The sequence below is a fragment of the Nycticebus coucang genome, chromosome X (genome assembly GCF_027406575.1).
Source record: "Nycticebus coucang isolate mNycCou1 chromosome X, mNycCou1.pri, whole genome shotgun sequence".
NCBI lineage: Eukaryota > Metazoa > Chordata > Mammalia > Primates > Lorisidae > Nycticebus > Nycticebus coucang.
Genome location: NC_069804.1, coordinates 6,963,930 through 6,981,406, shown reverse-complemented (window position 1 = coordinate 6,981,406; position 17,477 = coordinate 6,963,930). Strand labels below are relative to the sequence as shown.

The following is a 17,477-nucleotide window of genomic DNA, read 5'->3' as shown; positions in this document are numbered from 1 at the left end:
CCCCAGTTTAATTTTAAAAGGAGCTGATGTCACTTGGATGGAAAAGTACTGATCTGTTTCAGTTGAATGAACATTTATGGAGTGCCTAGTGTTTGCTATGACCCAAATGAGGCATTAGAGTGTGAAGGTCAACCTGACAACCACCACCCCAAGGTCCGGGAGCTCATTACCGAGGTTACCCTGAACACAGTGCTCCCTTAAGTGGGCAAATCATTTTCTTAACTTTTAAAATAAGTTGATATGTGCCAACCCCTGCACTTTTTTCACTTAACTTACTGGGTTCATTTAAAACATAGACGCACGTACATCCTTTCTATGTGGAAGGGAAGGGAAGAGGGAGGTACTAATATTATTTCAGAAGCTTTACATACTGGAACCTTGAGTTTTTTAGAACAATAGGTGTGCTGAAATGTAATCAACAAAATCCGCTTTTTATATTTGAGCATGGAATCTGGGTTATGCTGTTAGAACCGTCCTTAGCAGATGCTTGGGAGTTAACTTTAGGGGACTAGTGCTATCCTTTAAAACAAATGACATACATCTCTTCTTTTACTTTTTAAATAAAATTATGAACAGCACAGTAGAAGTAATGAAAATGTAAAGATGAGTGGGGCTGGCTGCTGGTGCCAGTTGTATGAAATGCAAGCCGTAATGTAGCTGGGGAAAGTTTGAGAAGCTTCTCTTATCCAGGTAGAACACAAATCGTTGCATTTTTGAGGCTCTTCCTTCTCTTTCCTGTATTAATTCTATTTTATGGCTTTGGAGAGCAGTCTTTTCTCCAGAAGGTGACGTGTTTTACTATTTTACTGACAGTCTCTCTGCTTCCCTTGGCTTCTGACAGTTGGCAATTGGTTTGAGGAGTGAAGGTGAACACATGGAAAGTTTTACAAAGCTAAAGATTCAGACTAAAGATTCTGGCCCTCAGGTTTCTATAGTTTCCCTCTGTCATGGCTAACCCAAGAATTAATTGTGTGTCAATTTGTCTCTCTTCCAAAATATGTGCTAATGGAGTTGATTTAATGTTGCCACAATTGATACATAAAGTACAGGGAAGCCGCACAGTTCATGTGCAATTTAAAATAGTATGCAATTTGGCACATCTTCAAGAGCACTGCAGTGTTTTTCATAATAAACTTGTGAACTAAGAACTGAGAAAAATCAAATTTTAATGCTATCAGTGGGCAAGACCGGTGCTGTTTATTTAAAAAGTTAAATCAATGGATTAAATTTTAGAATCTGTAGACTACTAGGTAAAGAAAAATAAAAATCAAGGCCACTACATAAAAATAAATAAATAAATAAATACAATAGTATGCAATTGAAAATTGCACATGAACTTTGTGGCCTCCCGGTATTTAAACTTCAGGCCTCTGGAGATGGACTGATAGGACTTATCACAAACTTCCAGTGGACCAATGCCTTAATGTGATGTAAATACAGATTCCTAGATTATCTGATTATCTTTCTGGGTGATATTAAGTAGTGGTTAATTATTGAACCGCTGAGACAGTGTATCTTGCTATGTTTTTATATCATTTGGACTCATGAGGGAAAAAAACTTTACACTAATAATAAAATCTCACAATAAGTATGCAACTGCTGATTGCTTATCCTCCTTCGTTTTTCTTTTTTTTTTTTTTTTATTGTTGGGGATTCATTGAGGGTACAATAAGCCAGGTTACACTGATTGCAATTGTTAGGTAAAGTCCCTCTTGCAATCATGTCTTGCCCCCATAAAGTGTGACACACACCAAGGCCCCACCCTCCTCCCTCCGTCCCTCTTTCTGCTTCCCCCCCATAACCTTAATTGTCATTAATTGTCCTCATATCAAAATGGAGTACATAGGATTCATGCTTCTCCATTCTTGTGATGCTTTACTAAGAATAATGTCTTCCACTTCCATCCAGGTTAATACGAAGGATATAAAGTCTCCATTTTTTTTAATAGCTGAATAGTATTCCATGGTGTACATATACCACAGCTTGGTAATCCATTCCTGGGTTGGTGGGCATTTAGGCTGTTTCCACATTTTGGTGATTGTAAATTGAGCTGTAATAAACAGTCTAGTACAAGTGTCCTTATGATAAAAGGATTTTTTTCCTTCTGGGTAGATGCCCAGTAATGGGATTGCAGGATCAAATGGGAGGTCTAGCTTGAGTGCTTTGAGGTTTCTCCATACTTCCTTCCAGAAAGGTTGTACTAGTTTGCAGTCCCACCAGCAGTGTAAAAGTGTTCCCTTCTCTCCACATCCACGCCAGCATCTGCAGTTTTGAGATTTTGTGATGTGGGCCATTCTCACTGGGGTAAGATGATATCTCAGGGTTGTTTTGATTTGCATTTCTTTAATATATAGAGATGATGAACATTTTTTCATGTTTGTTGGCCATTCATCTGTCATCTTTAGAGACGGTTCTATTCATGTCTCTTGCCCATTGATATATGGGATTGTTGACTTTTTTCATGTGAATTAATTTGAGTTCTCTATACTCATTTGTTTTTCTATTGGTAATATTTAACATTATTGAAAGCACTGTGTTTCTGTTCTTTTGATTTCACCAGAATACTTTTGTGCATTAAAAAAAAGTAAAATAAAATGGACCTCCATTGTCACATATTGTAGGGTGCCTTAGGACAACATTTTAAAATTTGCAACAGACTCGTTTAGGTTTCAGATGACTCATTCGTTCAGAACTAATTTGAAAAGAGAAAAACCAAATCATTCACATCATTGAAGACACATTGAGAAGAGGTCCGGCTTGCACAGCTGGTTGTGCAGTGGGGATGCCTGTGAGCACCGAGGGCCGTGTGCACAGGCAGCGCGGGCAGAGGTGAGGATGGCTAAGCTCACCTGCGCACGATTACAGAGGAGGCCCGCGTTCCTGCCAATCAAGGGAGGCAGCTGACCCTAATGCAAAGCAGATGGGCCCTTTCTCAAGATGCAAATTTCAGGATCATGGTACATCATAATTGAAGAGATTTTTAAATGAAGAAAAACTGACGGCACCCCCCTGTTCATTCTGTCCCATCAAGGCTGCTGGTACTTGGATGACCCTCCACATGAAAACCTCATAATAAGAGGACTCGCCTGCTTGGATTTGCTCCCGGGAGTCCAGGTTGCCTCAGCGCCACAGTGTCTACCCTGCAGGACCTCGATGGGGAGGCCCAGGAGAAGGGCGGCTTTGGAAGTTTGGGGGATTGTGCTGTGTGAGTGTGAAGAGCGGTCGTCTCCTTACCGTGTGCGAAAAAATCAAGTGAACGGTGACGTGCCCCTCAGAGACTGCTCTCTCTTCCTGAATCCTCCTGACCTCTCCGCAGAGCTGCTTACTGGTCTAGCCCCTGCCTGGGCACCTTCAGTGCAGGAACAGTGCAAAGAGATCGTTTGGTCGAGAGACTGGTTTTTCATCCCTCTGGAAAAATTTTGTTGTCTTTTTTCTTGAACAAAGAAGCAAAGAGTGACTTCTGTATTAAAACCAATCATCCATTCACTTTAGGGTTTCCATCCTATCAGAAAATGGTCCTTGCCCAGAAAAGTTCTGGGCTCAGTGCTATAAAAGTGTTCTTTCTGGGGAAAAAATTAATATCGTTTTATTTTGAGTAGTTACCTTTTTAAAGGTAGTATGAGTAAATGTGGACATGAGAGAAAACAGGAGTCTGAGTTTCTTGAAAGCATATCTGATTAAGAAGGCGGCGTGCAATACCTGTCAGGTTTTCTTTCCTCCCTAAGTGACTTTCAAGCAGAGAGGTTTATGGTTGCCTCAAAGTTTGCATAAAAGTTCCTGTGTTTTCTTATTGGCCCAGATGCTTTCTTGGGTGCGGAATAAGAAGGTGGGTTAGGTTACTCTTTCCGCAAATATAGATTGAACATTTGCTATTACAGAACATTCTCTTCCGGGACATCGTGAGTGTGGCAGCGGAGACGTGGGTTTAGACCTCTGGGAGCTGGGGGTTAGTGGGAAGGCGGACATCATTAAATGAGGTCAGAGGCAGTTAAAGGCATGTCTTGATAGTTACAGGTGCAACACTGAAGAGGGCAGAAGAATAAAGGCTTTGTTTCCAACTGGGAAATTTAGGGAAAGTGTCACGAGGGCTGCTGTTTGCTCTGAGCCTGGAAGTATCCAAGCTTCTGAGGTCAGGAAGGAGGAGGCAAGACATTTCGGAGGGAAAAAAGAACAAGCCAGCATCAGGCGGTGTAGCATGAAGTGCCTGGGCAGGGTGTTTCCAGGAAAGCCGGTGCTGTCACAGCCTCTGTGACGACAGTGTGTGGTGCGCCAGGAGAGAAACTGAAAGATAAACGGTAGCCTGTGCGGAGACAGACACCTTGAAGGGGACACCCACGTTCCCCTTCATCCTGTAGAGAGGGGAATGCAATTAATGACTTTGAGGAGCTGAAAGAGAGAATCTTGCTTCTACTTTAGAAAAATACCCACCCAGTGCAAAGACGAGAGAATTTGAAAAGGAGGCAGAGGTGTAGGGCGGTGGGTCAGGAGGGAAGGAACACAGGTGGTCACCCTGCAGAGAATGCAGTAATTCCTAAAAATGTACTGTGCCATAAATGACCAGATGTTGGTAGGTGCAAGAACAAACCAGAAAAGGTTCTAAGATTGCTTGGAGATCCTAAAGAATGGAGTTGTCATGAGGATAGATAGCACGGGAGTAGGAGAGGCATTTGAGATGGGATTTGTGCAGAGATATTCAGCAGGGAGGAGAAAGGGTGGCCTGCAGCTTAGGCAGGGATTGGGAACAGATTGCAAAATCGTTTCTCAGCAGAAATATTCTAGCTGTCCAAGTAAACATACCCCCATTGTGTAAGGTTACAGAGAAGAAAATTTATGATACAAGCGTGAAAGAGATTCATGTCATGGCAAAGCACGAGCTAATGACTGAGTCAGCCAAGTTCTAAGTTAGTCAGGAAAGTTGACATTAGGAGAGGAACGTCCAAGGGTTTTTTTGCACATGCATCTGAAAGCACCTCTTTTCTCTGCCATTCAAAACGGCTTTTCCTAATTTAAAATGTAGAAAGAGGCAGAGAATTCAGAGAGAAAGCAGAAGTCAGCTCACAGCTTTGGCAACTTACTCAATCTTCCTTAGACTCACTTGAACATGTAGATGACTGACCCTTCACCCACTTCACAAAGTCCCAGTAAGAATTAGGTGAGATAAATTTAGGGTAAACTAAAGGGTAAGATACAGCCACAACTCCCCAGCAAATCAAAATGCAGACTGCACAACCCACCAGCCAATCAAAATGCAGAATGCACAACTCACCAGCCAATCAAAATGCAGAATGCACAACTCACCAGCCAATCAAAATGCAGAATGCAGTAGGTATGGTAAATGGACTGCCTAGAAAATGCTTTCTTAAAATATCAATGACTTTTGACCACATATAAATTATTTTTGAATTATCCACCCCCATCCACTTAAATGAGAACTTAAAAATTTTCCTAAATAAGACTTAGCATGAATTCAGGTCAAAATGAAATGAAAGTCACCTGAATCACTAATGTGCATGAAATCTTATTTACATTTTGTGTCTGTAGATTTTTTCAGTTTCTCTGTTTAAACCTAAGAAATGGAAAAAGAAAGGGAGCATTCTGGACTGGCCTTTCAAATGACTTGACAATGCTCTAAGCCAGTGGTTCTCAACCTTCCTAATGCCACGACCCTTTAATGCAATTCCTCATGATGTGGTGACTCCCAGCCATAAAATTATTTTCGTTGCTACTTCATAACTGTAATTTTGCTACTGTTATGAATTGTAATGTAAATATCTGATATGCAGGATGTAGTTAGGTGACCCCTGCAAAAGGGTTGTTCGACCCCCAAAGGGGTTGCGACCCACAGGTTGAGAACCACTGCTCTTTGAGATTCCATTTTTAAACAAGCTTCTGTGGTAGGAAAAATTACAGTTATGAAGTAGCAACAAAAATAATTTTATGGTTGGGGGTCACCACAACGTGAGGAACTGTATTAAAGGGTCATGGCATTAGGAAGGTTGAGAACTTCTGCTCTAGGCAAATGCCCATTCTCCACAGAAATTGATATTAATGGTGATGCATTCTTTGTATTGATGATGTTCAATATTACAGCCTCATAGATTGTACTTAGTTAGTTTTACATATCTTATTAGTATTATAAATCTGTTTTAAAATCTCCTTTCTATAATGGCTACTCCTTTGAATTGTGGTTCTTAAATCCTTCCATCACCAGACAACTTATGAGAAATCAGAATGATTCACTACTTTAAAATGAGACACCTGGGAGGAACTTTTGAAACAACTCACTTGTGCCAAAGCCAAACATGACGAATTCATCATTTTTCCATTTTCAACCCTGAAATGTATACGGCAGCACCCAAGCAATGCACAGGAGAACCTGAGAGACTTATGCTTTGGAAATGGCTCTTGTGAGGTTTCACCACATGACAAGATTTAGCTTTGCAATTTCTTCCCTAAATGGAAAACTCACTGTGGTAGAAAGAACGTCACCCTAGAAGCCACGTTGTAATGACCTTAGAATATGCCACAGTAGCAGAGCGCGTTCAAAACGGGGAAAGGACCTGAAATCCTGTATAACTATCAGCTAGTGTGAATTCCATGTTGACCTCAAGTGGAGCGGCCTGGTAACATGGTTAATTCAGAACCATGGCCATGAAAGAGAGATTACGACGGAGAAGACCACTCCTTCAGAATTAGGTATCAATTATAGACCTTCTTTCCAAAAAACCCAAAAAAATAGGTGAGCCTAAAAGCAAAGGGGCTAATAGCTGAACTCTCAGTGTCAGAAGCCTTCAGACGTGAAACGCCACACAGGGAGGCCACTTTTATGGAAGGAAAAAGGATGTGAGTTGTCAGCAGATGGGAGTCGCCTCTACAGATTTTGTTCCCCGATTTTACTTCAATCCTGGGCACAGACAGGTGGTTTTCATCACCATGGTTTTGTTTCAGGTGTCCCCCTGAAGCCCAGAAAAGAGTTACGGTTCACAGAACTGCAGTCTGGACAGCTGGAGATTAAGTGGTCCTCCAAGTTCAATATTTCCATCGAGCCCGTGATCTACGTGGTGCAGAGAAGATGGAATTACGGAATCCATCCCAGCGAGGACGACGCCACCCCCTGGCAGACAGTGGCCCAGGTGAGCACTTCCAAGATTCCCTTTCCCCTCTTGAGGCAGCATCTACACACCTAGAATTCACTTGCTGTGCCTCAAAATAGCTTGACCACAGCAGAATTTAATCACAGAATTTAAGGAGTTAGTATCTTGCTTGCCTGCTTGAAGAGAATGAGGACTGTAGATAGAAAGCAACACACCTAGAAACCTGATTGTTGCCTTAATTTCCTCAAAAAAAAAAAAAAACATGGAAAAGTAGTAATTTTGTAATCTGATTGTTCACATTTGTTTTCTCCCAAACCCACCTTGCCCTCAGCCCCAGGTATTGGTAAACTCCATAACCTGACACAGTAAGGGAAACTCAGCAGCGCTGGGACTGGTTAATTTGATATTTAATAATCTAAATGAGGTCTCTTCTGTTTCTCCTGCACCCAAGGACTTTAGTAGCATGGAGGAAGAGTCTTATCTCAGAACTACTTGGTGGGAAGCAGCCAACAGCCCATAAATCTTTGCTAAGTGCTTTCCCCTTCGTCCCCGTCAACTGAAGAACGATACCCCACCTGGATGGTAGTTCTCCCGACTTTATCTCAACACCACTTCCTCCTCCTCTGTCTTGCTGATGAGAAAAGCAAAATATTTTCTTTCTTTTTTAAGAGCTGTTAAGTGGACTACCAGCTGCAGAGAGAGAGAGAAAGGGAGAACCTCCAAAACACATGGAAATAAAAACCAATACATTCTCAGTGTGAAATAGCCTCATGCTTTTCAACAACTAAAAAAACCTTCTCCACATTCATGTCTATAGGGGAAAATTCTCACCCTGGATTGATCAGATCATTTTCTCCAAGGGTTACATTCTCATTTTTTTTTTCAGCAAATATAAAATAAATTTTAGTATTTAGGTGTTTTGGAAGAACAAGCAATAGTGGTGTCTCAAAGGGAATAAACACTAAAATCAAACAAAGACTCCCCAAATAAATAAGAAATTTAATGCAAAAGAAACATGTTAAATTAGAAAAAGATAATTGGTCAAATAAAGTCAGCAGTTGTATTAATATTTTATACCTATTTTATAAAAGAGAATTTGCTTCAATGAAATAAAGTTACTCAGGAAACAGCCAAAAATTGCATTTGATTTCCATTGCACGCTCTCATAAGTAATGGTGCTGCAGATTCCTTTGTAAGTTTTCCAAATTATTTAAAGATTTATGAAAGTGACTGACAGTGAGGTCATCACTCTTGTCCCTTCTGGTTTGGAAGGAGGAAAGCCCCTGAATTATCGTAATTGTAGTTATTATTTTTGCCAGTTAGTGCCACACAGATTACTTTGCCCCTTGGTCTGCTAAATGGCATGGATGTCATACTGACCTTAAGCTTTTTAAATTTCCAGCTAAAACTCTAAATAGTGAAGCCAGTTGAAAGTGTTGTCTCAAATTCTGCCAAGTCTGATAGAGAGCCAAGTTCACAAGTTCATAGTCCTTTCATCTCAGAAATGCTTAGCTCTGTTTGGACATGACTTTAAATGTGACAGCCCTTTTCTGTCAGTTGCAGAAGGGAGACGTTTGGAAGGGTTTGAATTCAGTCCTGTTTCCCCAGTCTCCTCCACACAGCCTAGCTGAGTTTGGCACCAGGTGTAGATGAAGCCATGGGCTGTAGGCGTTCATTCCCTGGAATTGAAGACAAAGGTTTTCAGATGTGCCGCTGGGAACAAAACCTAAAACATTGTGGAGAGCAGAGTATGAGCGTGTAAAAGGCACTTGGTACCTTGGGATGGTGGCCGCAGAGGCAGCTAAATCTGCCTACTGTCCAGGCATCCTTTTTCTTTGGGCATTTTATTGGGCAAAGATATACTAACTCATCTCCCTCTATAAAATCAGGACTGGTTCCTCACGGATGTCATGTGATTTACTCAATTTTGTTTAAAGGGCCTTGGGATTACGATTTACCTCCAGGACTCGTTAGTGTTCTTTAAGTGTGTGCGCTGTTCTCCATAACTTTCAGAATTCTATTTGATGTGCAACTTACAGGGGCCTTTTCTGTCTGTAATCTCAAGGTGATGCCATCTTCTTGTCTGTAATGTGATGATTACTACACATATATATTCTTTATTGGTTAAATCCCTCGAAAGCTGTATCTAGCCACCAGATTTTAAAATAGCCCAAGAATTTGTCATAAGACTTTTTGTTTTGTTTTCTTGAGAAGAAGTGTCTCATTCTTTCACCTTGGCTAGAAAGCTTTAGCATCATCACAGCTCCTTGCCATCTCAAACTTCTGGGCCCAAGCCGTCGTCCTACCTCAGTCTCCCGAGTATCTGGTATTACAGGTGCCTTCCCCCACGCCCAGATATATGTTTTTTATATTGCATAGAGACAGGGTCTTGCTGTTGCTCACACTGGTCTCAAACTCATGGCCTCAGCTTCACAAAGGCTGGGATTATAGGCATGAGCCACCATGGCCAGCTGTCACAAGATTTTGACTTCCACAGATGTTTAATTATTTGGGGTGAAATATTAGGGTGCCTTGATCCCTAACTACCCTCTTCATAACCAGGCATGACAAGCCTTCTGTCCAGAGGAAACACAGGGTGACTTGCATTGGCTGGTAAGTTAGCCTATTTTTAAAAACAGATCCAAGCAACATGTCAGAATAAAATAGCTCTGTGACTTTCCCCTCAGACCACAGATGAACGGGTTCAGCTGACGGACATACGGCCCAGCAGGTGGTACCAGTTCCGAGTGGCCGCTGTGAACGTGCACGGGACCCGCGGCTTCACGGCCCCCAGCAAACACTTCCGCTCTTCCAAAGGTCAGTCTTCCTTCCCTGGACACAGGACACAGGTACTTTGCTCCCAGGCACACATGGAATGCTGATTCCTTGTGACCATGTTCACATGAGTGGCCAGCAGGCAGGTGGCTTCTCTGTCTAGAGAGTGGGATCAGGAGTGTTTGAAAGGACCTTGTAAATCAATGGTGATGGGCATCACTGGGCTTTTACCTTCAACATGTCACTAAAGACAATATAAGCTTTTTTTCTTTTTAACTTTGAATTAGGGAGTTCCTTATTATCTTCCTTGAGTTTTTAAGGGAACTCTGCACCACGCACCATTCAATTAATTTTCAAAGGAAAAGACTGAATTGTAGCTACTCTGCATGGCATAGTCTTTCCTAAAATGATTTTTTAAGTGAGTTGAAATTTATCTCTGACTTTGTTTCATAACATCCAGAATTTAAACCCCTCCTGAGTCATTTGATAAGAATTGAATGCCATCATTTTTTTCAGTTCCTTTTCACGGCTATGTAAAAAACTCTGTGGAATCAGATGAATTCTATACCATATTTGTGGTTAGTTTAGTCTGTGACAGTTGAAGGACATACTCTGAGCAGATATTAATAATGTTTTAGGATTATTTCTCCAATCGCGTCCATATGGCTGTGCACCTTCCCAGTTAATTATGTATCTGCTTGGCTAACTGTCAAGATCTGATCACATAAATACAGATTAATCGCGTTGCCCACTTACTAATCAGGACTCGTCTTCTTACCTGGAAGCTCATCTAAATTTATTTTAAAGAAGACGCATTGTGATGTCAATGAGTATCACAAGAGTGATAACACCAGTCACGTGTCTTCCTATGAGAAGGTTTAAATCGGCTGCTACCGATCGCCATTTCTGTCCCGTGGTTGCAGTGCATGTTTTGGATCTTCTAGCCATCACTCACTGCTACCTCTTCCTCGGTATAATCGTGTCAAGTGGAAAACTTGCAAGCAAAATAATTTCATATTTGGATTTTTTAATACGGAATGTTGTAGATTTTAAACTTTCTTTTAAAAAGTCATTTCTTTAAAAAAGGAAAAGTTGCTTTCTTTCTTTTTTTAGGGAGGCAAATACCCTCACGGAGGAAGCTTTGAAGTGAAATTATAAATCAAGGCATCTAACCTTGTCTTAAGAGTCTGTGTCCAGCTGGTCTGACACTTAAGAGAGGCAAGTGAAATCAATAATTAATAGTGGGCTGGAGGTGGAGATCAGGGAAGGCCTTGAGAACTCTTCACCTCGAGTTGAATGGTTCAAATGCGATGCAGGCATGAGGTGGTCACACACCTTACCATCCTTCTGTTGGGATGCCTGCAGGTCCCGAGCTAGTGCTCTCTGAACAGGAGTGCCAATTTGGACAGCAGACAGAAGTGATTCCCAGGCCCTAGAGACGGATGTTGAATTAATTACCTGTAAGGGCTGCAGCTTGTCCTGCCTGGCAGAGGTAGGGGAGGTGGCTTGGCTCCCCTGATTCCTTCCAGAGCGCTGCTATCTTGAGATGTTTAGGGTCTGTGTGGAGGTCCCTTGACAGTCCCCAGGGCGGGTCATGAAGGTGCTGAGAACAGGAAGGCTGTGCTGCGTGGACACTTTCTAGCATGTCTGAGCAACTTCACAATTTAGAATGACAAATGTACCCCCTGAATTTAAACGGACTTTTATTGAATAAAAAATGCACCACTGTTTGAAACATTGCAGCCATCATTAAAATATTATTCTATCTCATGCTTTTATCAATAGTCCCAAAATTCCTACTTCCAGACACGTCGTTTTGAGGGGCTCCCAAGCATCGGTTCCTGCAGTCTCACAGCAAAGACATCTGCACAGAACTTGTAGCAGGTTGTACGATGTTGATAGTGAAGGGACAGCACAGCGTGATGGGAGTGGGTCAGCTACTCAGTGGAGACTGCTCCAGGATATGGCTAATGGGGAGTCAACCCCTAACAAGGTGTCCACATCTTTCCCCAGTGTGTTTAACAACTTTACTGAAATAGAATTTCGATAACGTATAATCTCTCATCTTCACTGTACAGCCTAATCATTTTTAGTATTTACTGAGTTGTGCAGCCATCACCAGGTTTGAGAGCAAGTCCCTCACACCAGTAACATCCTTCCTGCCCCCCTGAGAAAGTTTAAAGGCAGAAATGGAGTGAATTTTGCGTCTTTAGCTTCTTTTATTACTCGTGATTCTCAACTGTAGCTCAGTCAGAAGAATAAGCCTCCTTCAGCTGAGTACATGCGTCTACCCCTTAGCAAAGCCTTATAGTAAGCACGGCGGTCAGTGATTTAGAAATGATTAGACCCTTTCTAGAAATAGGAGCATCTGCAAGGAAAGACAGCATCCTTGCTTGCATGCCGTCCCCTGCAGCGTACCCTCGACACGGCCGTCAGAGTCATCCTCCCAAGATCCAAGCCACTGCCTTCCAGCTTTTTCCTCACTGCACCCCAAAAGCTCCCTCCGAGTACAAGCCTGTTCTTCACACTGCACTGAAGGCCTGGAGACCTCCCTTCTCCTCCCTCCTGCTCCCTGTCAGGCTGGCTGGGCTGCTGCCTGCTCTGCCTTCCTGCTCCAGCCCCGGCTGCCCGGCTACTCCCTGAACACTGAACTGTCTCTCGTCTTAGACACTTCACTTACCACTTCCTAGACTGGGATGTTCCTCCTTCCTGTTGTGGCAAGGCTGCCTCCTTCACCCACTCTGCACAAACATGTCTTTCTCAGCAAAACCTTCCTTGGCCCCCTACCTAAGATAGTAAACAAGCAGATGGGCAAACAGTTACCCACACCATCTATGCCCCATGCTTTATCGTTCTTACTGCGAGTCGTCAGGACCTACCCTGCCATCCTAGGGAGCTACTTATTAACCTTGCTTGCTTTCCCCCCCTTGCATCCAAGGAGGGTGGTGATAACGGCAGTGAGGATGATGGTGATGAGGTGTGTGCATTTTCTACGAGAGCAGATAGTTTCTCCTTTTTGTAACTTACTATCCTTAGTGCCTAGAACAGTGCCAGCCCACAGTGGCCACTCAACAAATCTCTGCTGTATGAAGGAAGAGTAATGAAAAGAGAAGCTAAGGCTGAAAAATATACTGAATATTTATTTATTGATTGATTGATTGCAGTTTTTGGCCAGGGCCGGGTCTGAACCCGTCACCTCCGGTATATGGGGCCAGCGCCCTACTCCTTTCAGCCATAGGTGCCGCCCCATCTAAAAACTTAAATCTTCCCTATAAGTCATAAAGGATCTTACTGGGGTGATAGACTCCTAAAAACAGATAACGGTGACAGTTACACAGCTCAGTAAATAGCAAAAGTCACTGGTGAGTACAGGTAAGAGGAGTGAATTTCATGGTATGAAAATTCTACGTCAATCAAGTTGTTAAACACAGTTTTCCCAGCGAGGCTCTTTTCTACGTTTGGTGAAGTGGAGAGATGGGGGAGGGGGAGCTAAGTGGGGGAAGACGGGCCCATCTTATTAGTGGCAGAGCCTCCTTTAGGCAAACCTTGGAGGAGCGGGGACAATGTTCCTTCTCCCTTAAAAAAGAATTCCCTCTGCAGCGCGTGGACACACCAGAACTTTTTGCAAAGCTGCTGGAGCTACAAGGTTCATTGTAATAGCATTTAAGCCTTTTTTTTTGCTTTCTGGACTTAGCAGCGGGGACAATGTTCCTTCTCCCTTGAAAAAGAATTCCCTCTGCAGGGCGTGGACGCACCAGAACTTTTTGCAAAGTGGCTGAAGCTACAAGTGCAGGCAAATTTCCAGCTATTGGACAGTTTCAGGACATGCATACAACTAAACCTTGTCCATTGGCAATGGCACAGCCCAAACGGCTGTGGACCAGAGGAGAAAGTCACGGGTTCCCGGGGGCCACAGGGAACTTTATTACCACCAGGGATATCTGTTCTAGTCTTACTGGCACTCTGTGACGTATGTGTGCAATGATACCCAGTGCAAAGGATGTCATTGCTCAGACTTACTAAAGGGGCACAAATTACATATATTGCATGCTTGGTATTGGAAATGCATTGCTAATCAGTATCAAAAGATAGTAGTTAGAAGTTTGCTGAGTTTGGGAAATGAAGTGTGTGCTTCTGCCTATGGAAACCACATCTGTGGTTCAATGTGGGTGGTTGACAGTGAAGAGCTCTGATTTTGTGGATCATATAAGGCACCATCCAAATCCATTCTTTTGTGTGTTGTCATAACCTGGGAAACATCTGTCATCTGAAATTAGTCAACATCATTTTGACATTGCAAAATAACATACTTTAATGGGATTGTAATGAAGAAAAAAATTTAAAATCCAATTTGACCTAAAATGTAATATTTTAGTACCTGTATTCACTTCCCTTCAAACGTAAAGCTTTTCATCCACCTTTTCCTCCTTATTCCTTTGTGCGGGTTGCGTACGTTACAAAGGAAGCAGACCACACAAGCATCTCACTGGGTATCATTGCACACATACGTCACAGAGTGCCACTAAGACTAGAACAGATATCCCTGGTGGTAATGAAGTTCCCCGTGGCCCCCGGGGACCCGGGACTTTCTCCTCTGGTCCACAGCCGTTTGGGCTGTGCCATTGCCAATGGGCAAGGCTTAGTTGTGTGCACGTCCTAAAACTGTCCAATACCTGGAAATTTGCCTGCACTTGTAGCTTCAGCCACTTTGCAAAAAGTTCTGGTGCGTCCACGCCCTGCAGAGGGAATTCTTTTTTAAGGGAGAAGGAACATTGTCCCCTCTGTTAAGTCCAAAAAGCAAAATAAGGCTTAAATGCTATTACAACAAACCTTCTACTTAGTTGGAGAGCTCATAACGTACTTGCATCATTTCTCTTACAATGTAATAGCGCTTGATAGCAGTTACCTACCTACCTTAGAAGTAGTCCTGGGATACACTGCAATGGAAAGTCGGAGCTACGGAGGTTTTTATTTTCATCAGGGGTAAAGTCAAGGGCGGTGCCTATGCCTCAAAGGAGTGGGGCACCGGCCCCATGTGCTGGAGGTGGCGGGTTCAAACCCAGCCCTGCCCAGAAACTGCAAAAAAGAAAACAAAAAAAAAACAACATAAAGTCAGGGTTCCTTTTCTTGAAATATGCCTTGTCCCTCTGTGTGTACGTGTGAGTGTGTATGATTATTTATAATGGTTGCTGTCTTTATGGCCCTTGCATGCGAGTTATTTGTTCTTTTAACATGCAGGGATGGGCTTCTGTTTCTAACACATGGCGTTGTCTGGAAACCTACAGCAGCCAGCCTCACACCAAGTGCTGCACTTTCTCCCGGGACAGGCTGACGCGGCCCTTTCCCATGAGATTTCATGTCAGTGCGATAAAAGGCCGCATTTCTCCATGGGTGAAAAGTGATTTGACTTGTCACCGTATCCAGGGTAGGCTCCAAGTCACTCCATTGTAGAGGACCTCTGTGCCTCTTACTTTGCCATCCATGGCACCAAGCACAGAGGTTAAGTGATGAGACCTGAAATCTGTCTTTCTGAAAGCCCCATGTTCCTCTTGCTCTGCTGGAAGCTCCTCATACAGCCATCAACAAAGGGGCTGTTTTTCTCTAAGGCTGCAGTTGCATTTACGTCCTAAATACTACACGTGCTTTGCCATGGAAGCCCCACAGGTTGTGTGTGAGTGGACGGAGCCAGTGCAGCCTTCCTATTCCAGTCATGTCCAGAGTGTGCCCCCACTCACAGCTGTGTTATCGAGAAGATCCTGAGGACGTGGCTGAATAAAGCAGAGAAAAGTGAGGTTAGGGGGAGATGCTCTGCTTTAAGACTCAGGGTGAGGAAAGGTCTTGTGATTGGATTTCTGCCCTCTCCTCCTATGCTCTCAAAATAGTGAATTCAACTCTCTGGTCATCCATTTCCTCACCTTTAACCTGAGAACAGTAATGCCAACACTTAGTCAACACAATATAACTGTGTGTTTATAAAACTAAAGCAAACAGTTCTCATGTCAAGTGCCCTAAAGCTAATGTTTCACAGTTTTGGAAATTCTCCCAATCAGGGGTGTTGAATCTTTGGCCCACTGCAAATAAAGTTTTATTGGGACACAGCCACATGCAAGTGTTTACAGATTGTCTGTTGCTTTCCAGCTACAAGGGCAGGGTGCAGTGGTTGTAACAGAGACCACACAGGTCGCAAAACCTGAAACCTTACTGCCTGGACATTTTTAGAAAAAGTGTATCAACACTTGCTCTAGACTACTGTTTCTCAACCTTTTTATCTCCTGGCACACTTGAACCTATAGTTAAACTTCCATTCATGGCATGCTTAAATCATGTTGATAAAAAAAAAAAAAAGAGGAAAAAATACACTTATTGTGGTTTGAACTTCTTTTGAAAATAATTAATGGTCTTTAAAAAGTTTCACAGCACACCGGTTGAAAATCACTGCTGGACCGTTACGACAGGTACTTTCTTTATTCAAAGACGTTGTGTTTTTACTTTCCACAGGGCAGCTGGCCTCCTTATGATGACAGACTGCAACATACATACACCCTAGCACTTCTTGTGTGCATTGTTAGAGCCTCCACTTTTTCTCCTCATTTTTGTTCCCACTCTGTTTTCTAGTGCCAATTACATGAATGACCCTGGGCATGTTACTTCACCTCCCTGGCCCCTAAGATTCTCACTAATAAAAAAGAAGAAAAAAGTGAAATAACTCGTAGAATCTCTTAAGGCTTTATCATGATATATAACTGCCTATCTTTCTCTTTCTGCCTATATATGTCTTTCTCTGTGTGTGTGCGCGCGTGTGTGTGTGTGTGTGTGTGTGTGTTAGATATAATTCACATGCAGGCATCCAACTACATTTGAAAATTCTAATACAATTAAAACATCATGTAAGTTGAAAGAAAATAATGTTGTATAATTCAGCCGAGTGCATATGCCTTATTTCACGGCGTAGGGAATCATTTCTTAAGGCAGAGGATGGCTTCGGCATGGAGAAGTGTTAGGACTGCATGAAGTGCTTCTGATTAGAGAAAGCAAACTGATCTCTCTCAGCTGAGCCTACGGTGACAAGAGGATGAATGACGCTGGTTTACAGAGGAGAATGGGGCAAGAAACAGGTGCTCCACAATTCCTTTGGGTTTTTAAATTTAATATTGAATTTTTTTGGGGGGGGGGGTAAAGAGGTTAGGAGTGTCTTGGGTTTTTTTTCTCTAGACAGAGTCTTACTCTGTCACCCAGGTTAGGGTGCTGTGGTATCAGCATCACTCACAGCAACCTCAGATTCTTGGGCTCAAGCCATCCTTCTGCCTCAGCCTCTCCAGTAGCTGGGACTACAGACACCTGGCACCATGCCTGGCTAGTTTTTCTATTTTACGTAGAGACGGAGTCTCACTCTTATTCAGGCTGATCTTGAACCCCTGGCCTCAAGCAATCCCCTGGCCTCAGGTTCCAAGAGTGCTGGGATTATCGTGGGGTGGGGTGCCCTGTGCCAGGCCTGAGAAGATCTCGTCTTAATAGTGGAAGTACACCATCTCGCTATTGTAGAGACCTAAAATGGGCCTTAGTTTGAGAAAATATAAAGCAAATATTATTAACTCCTATTTCCAAGAG

The 17,477-nt window shown here is 42.8% G+C and overlaps 1 protein-coding gene and 1 long non-coding RNA gene across 3 annotated transcripts in view; one reads left to right on the top strand and one right to left on the bottom strand.

Moving 5' to 3' along the window:
* The window catches only part of LOC128577307 (uncharacterized), a 96,575-nt gene that overhangs the window by 11,857 nt on the left and 67,241 nt on the right, over positions 1–17,477 (bottom strand). The window contains exon 2 of the long non-coding RNA XR_008377555.1: positions 14,784–14,945. This is a non-coding gene — a long non-coding RNA (uncharacterized LOC128577307). The remainder of the gene's footprint in view (positions 1–14,783; positions 14,946–17,477) is intronic.
* The window catches only part of ANOS1 (anosmin 1), a 165,023-nt gene that overhangs the window by 110,385 nt on the left and 37,161 nt on the right, over positions 1–17,477 (top strand). For both annotated transcript variants that reach the window (XM_053579480.1, XM_053579481.1), the window contains exons 5-6: positions 6,949–7,133; positions 9,782–9,911. In XM_053579480.1, the coding sequence (XP_053435455.1) occupies positions 6,949–7,133; positions 9,782–9,911 (315 nt within the window). The remainder of the gene's footprint in view (positions 1–6,948; positions 7,134–9,781; positions 9,912–17,477) is intronic.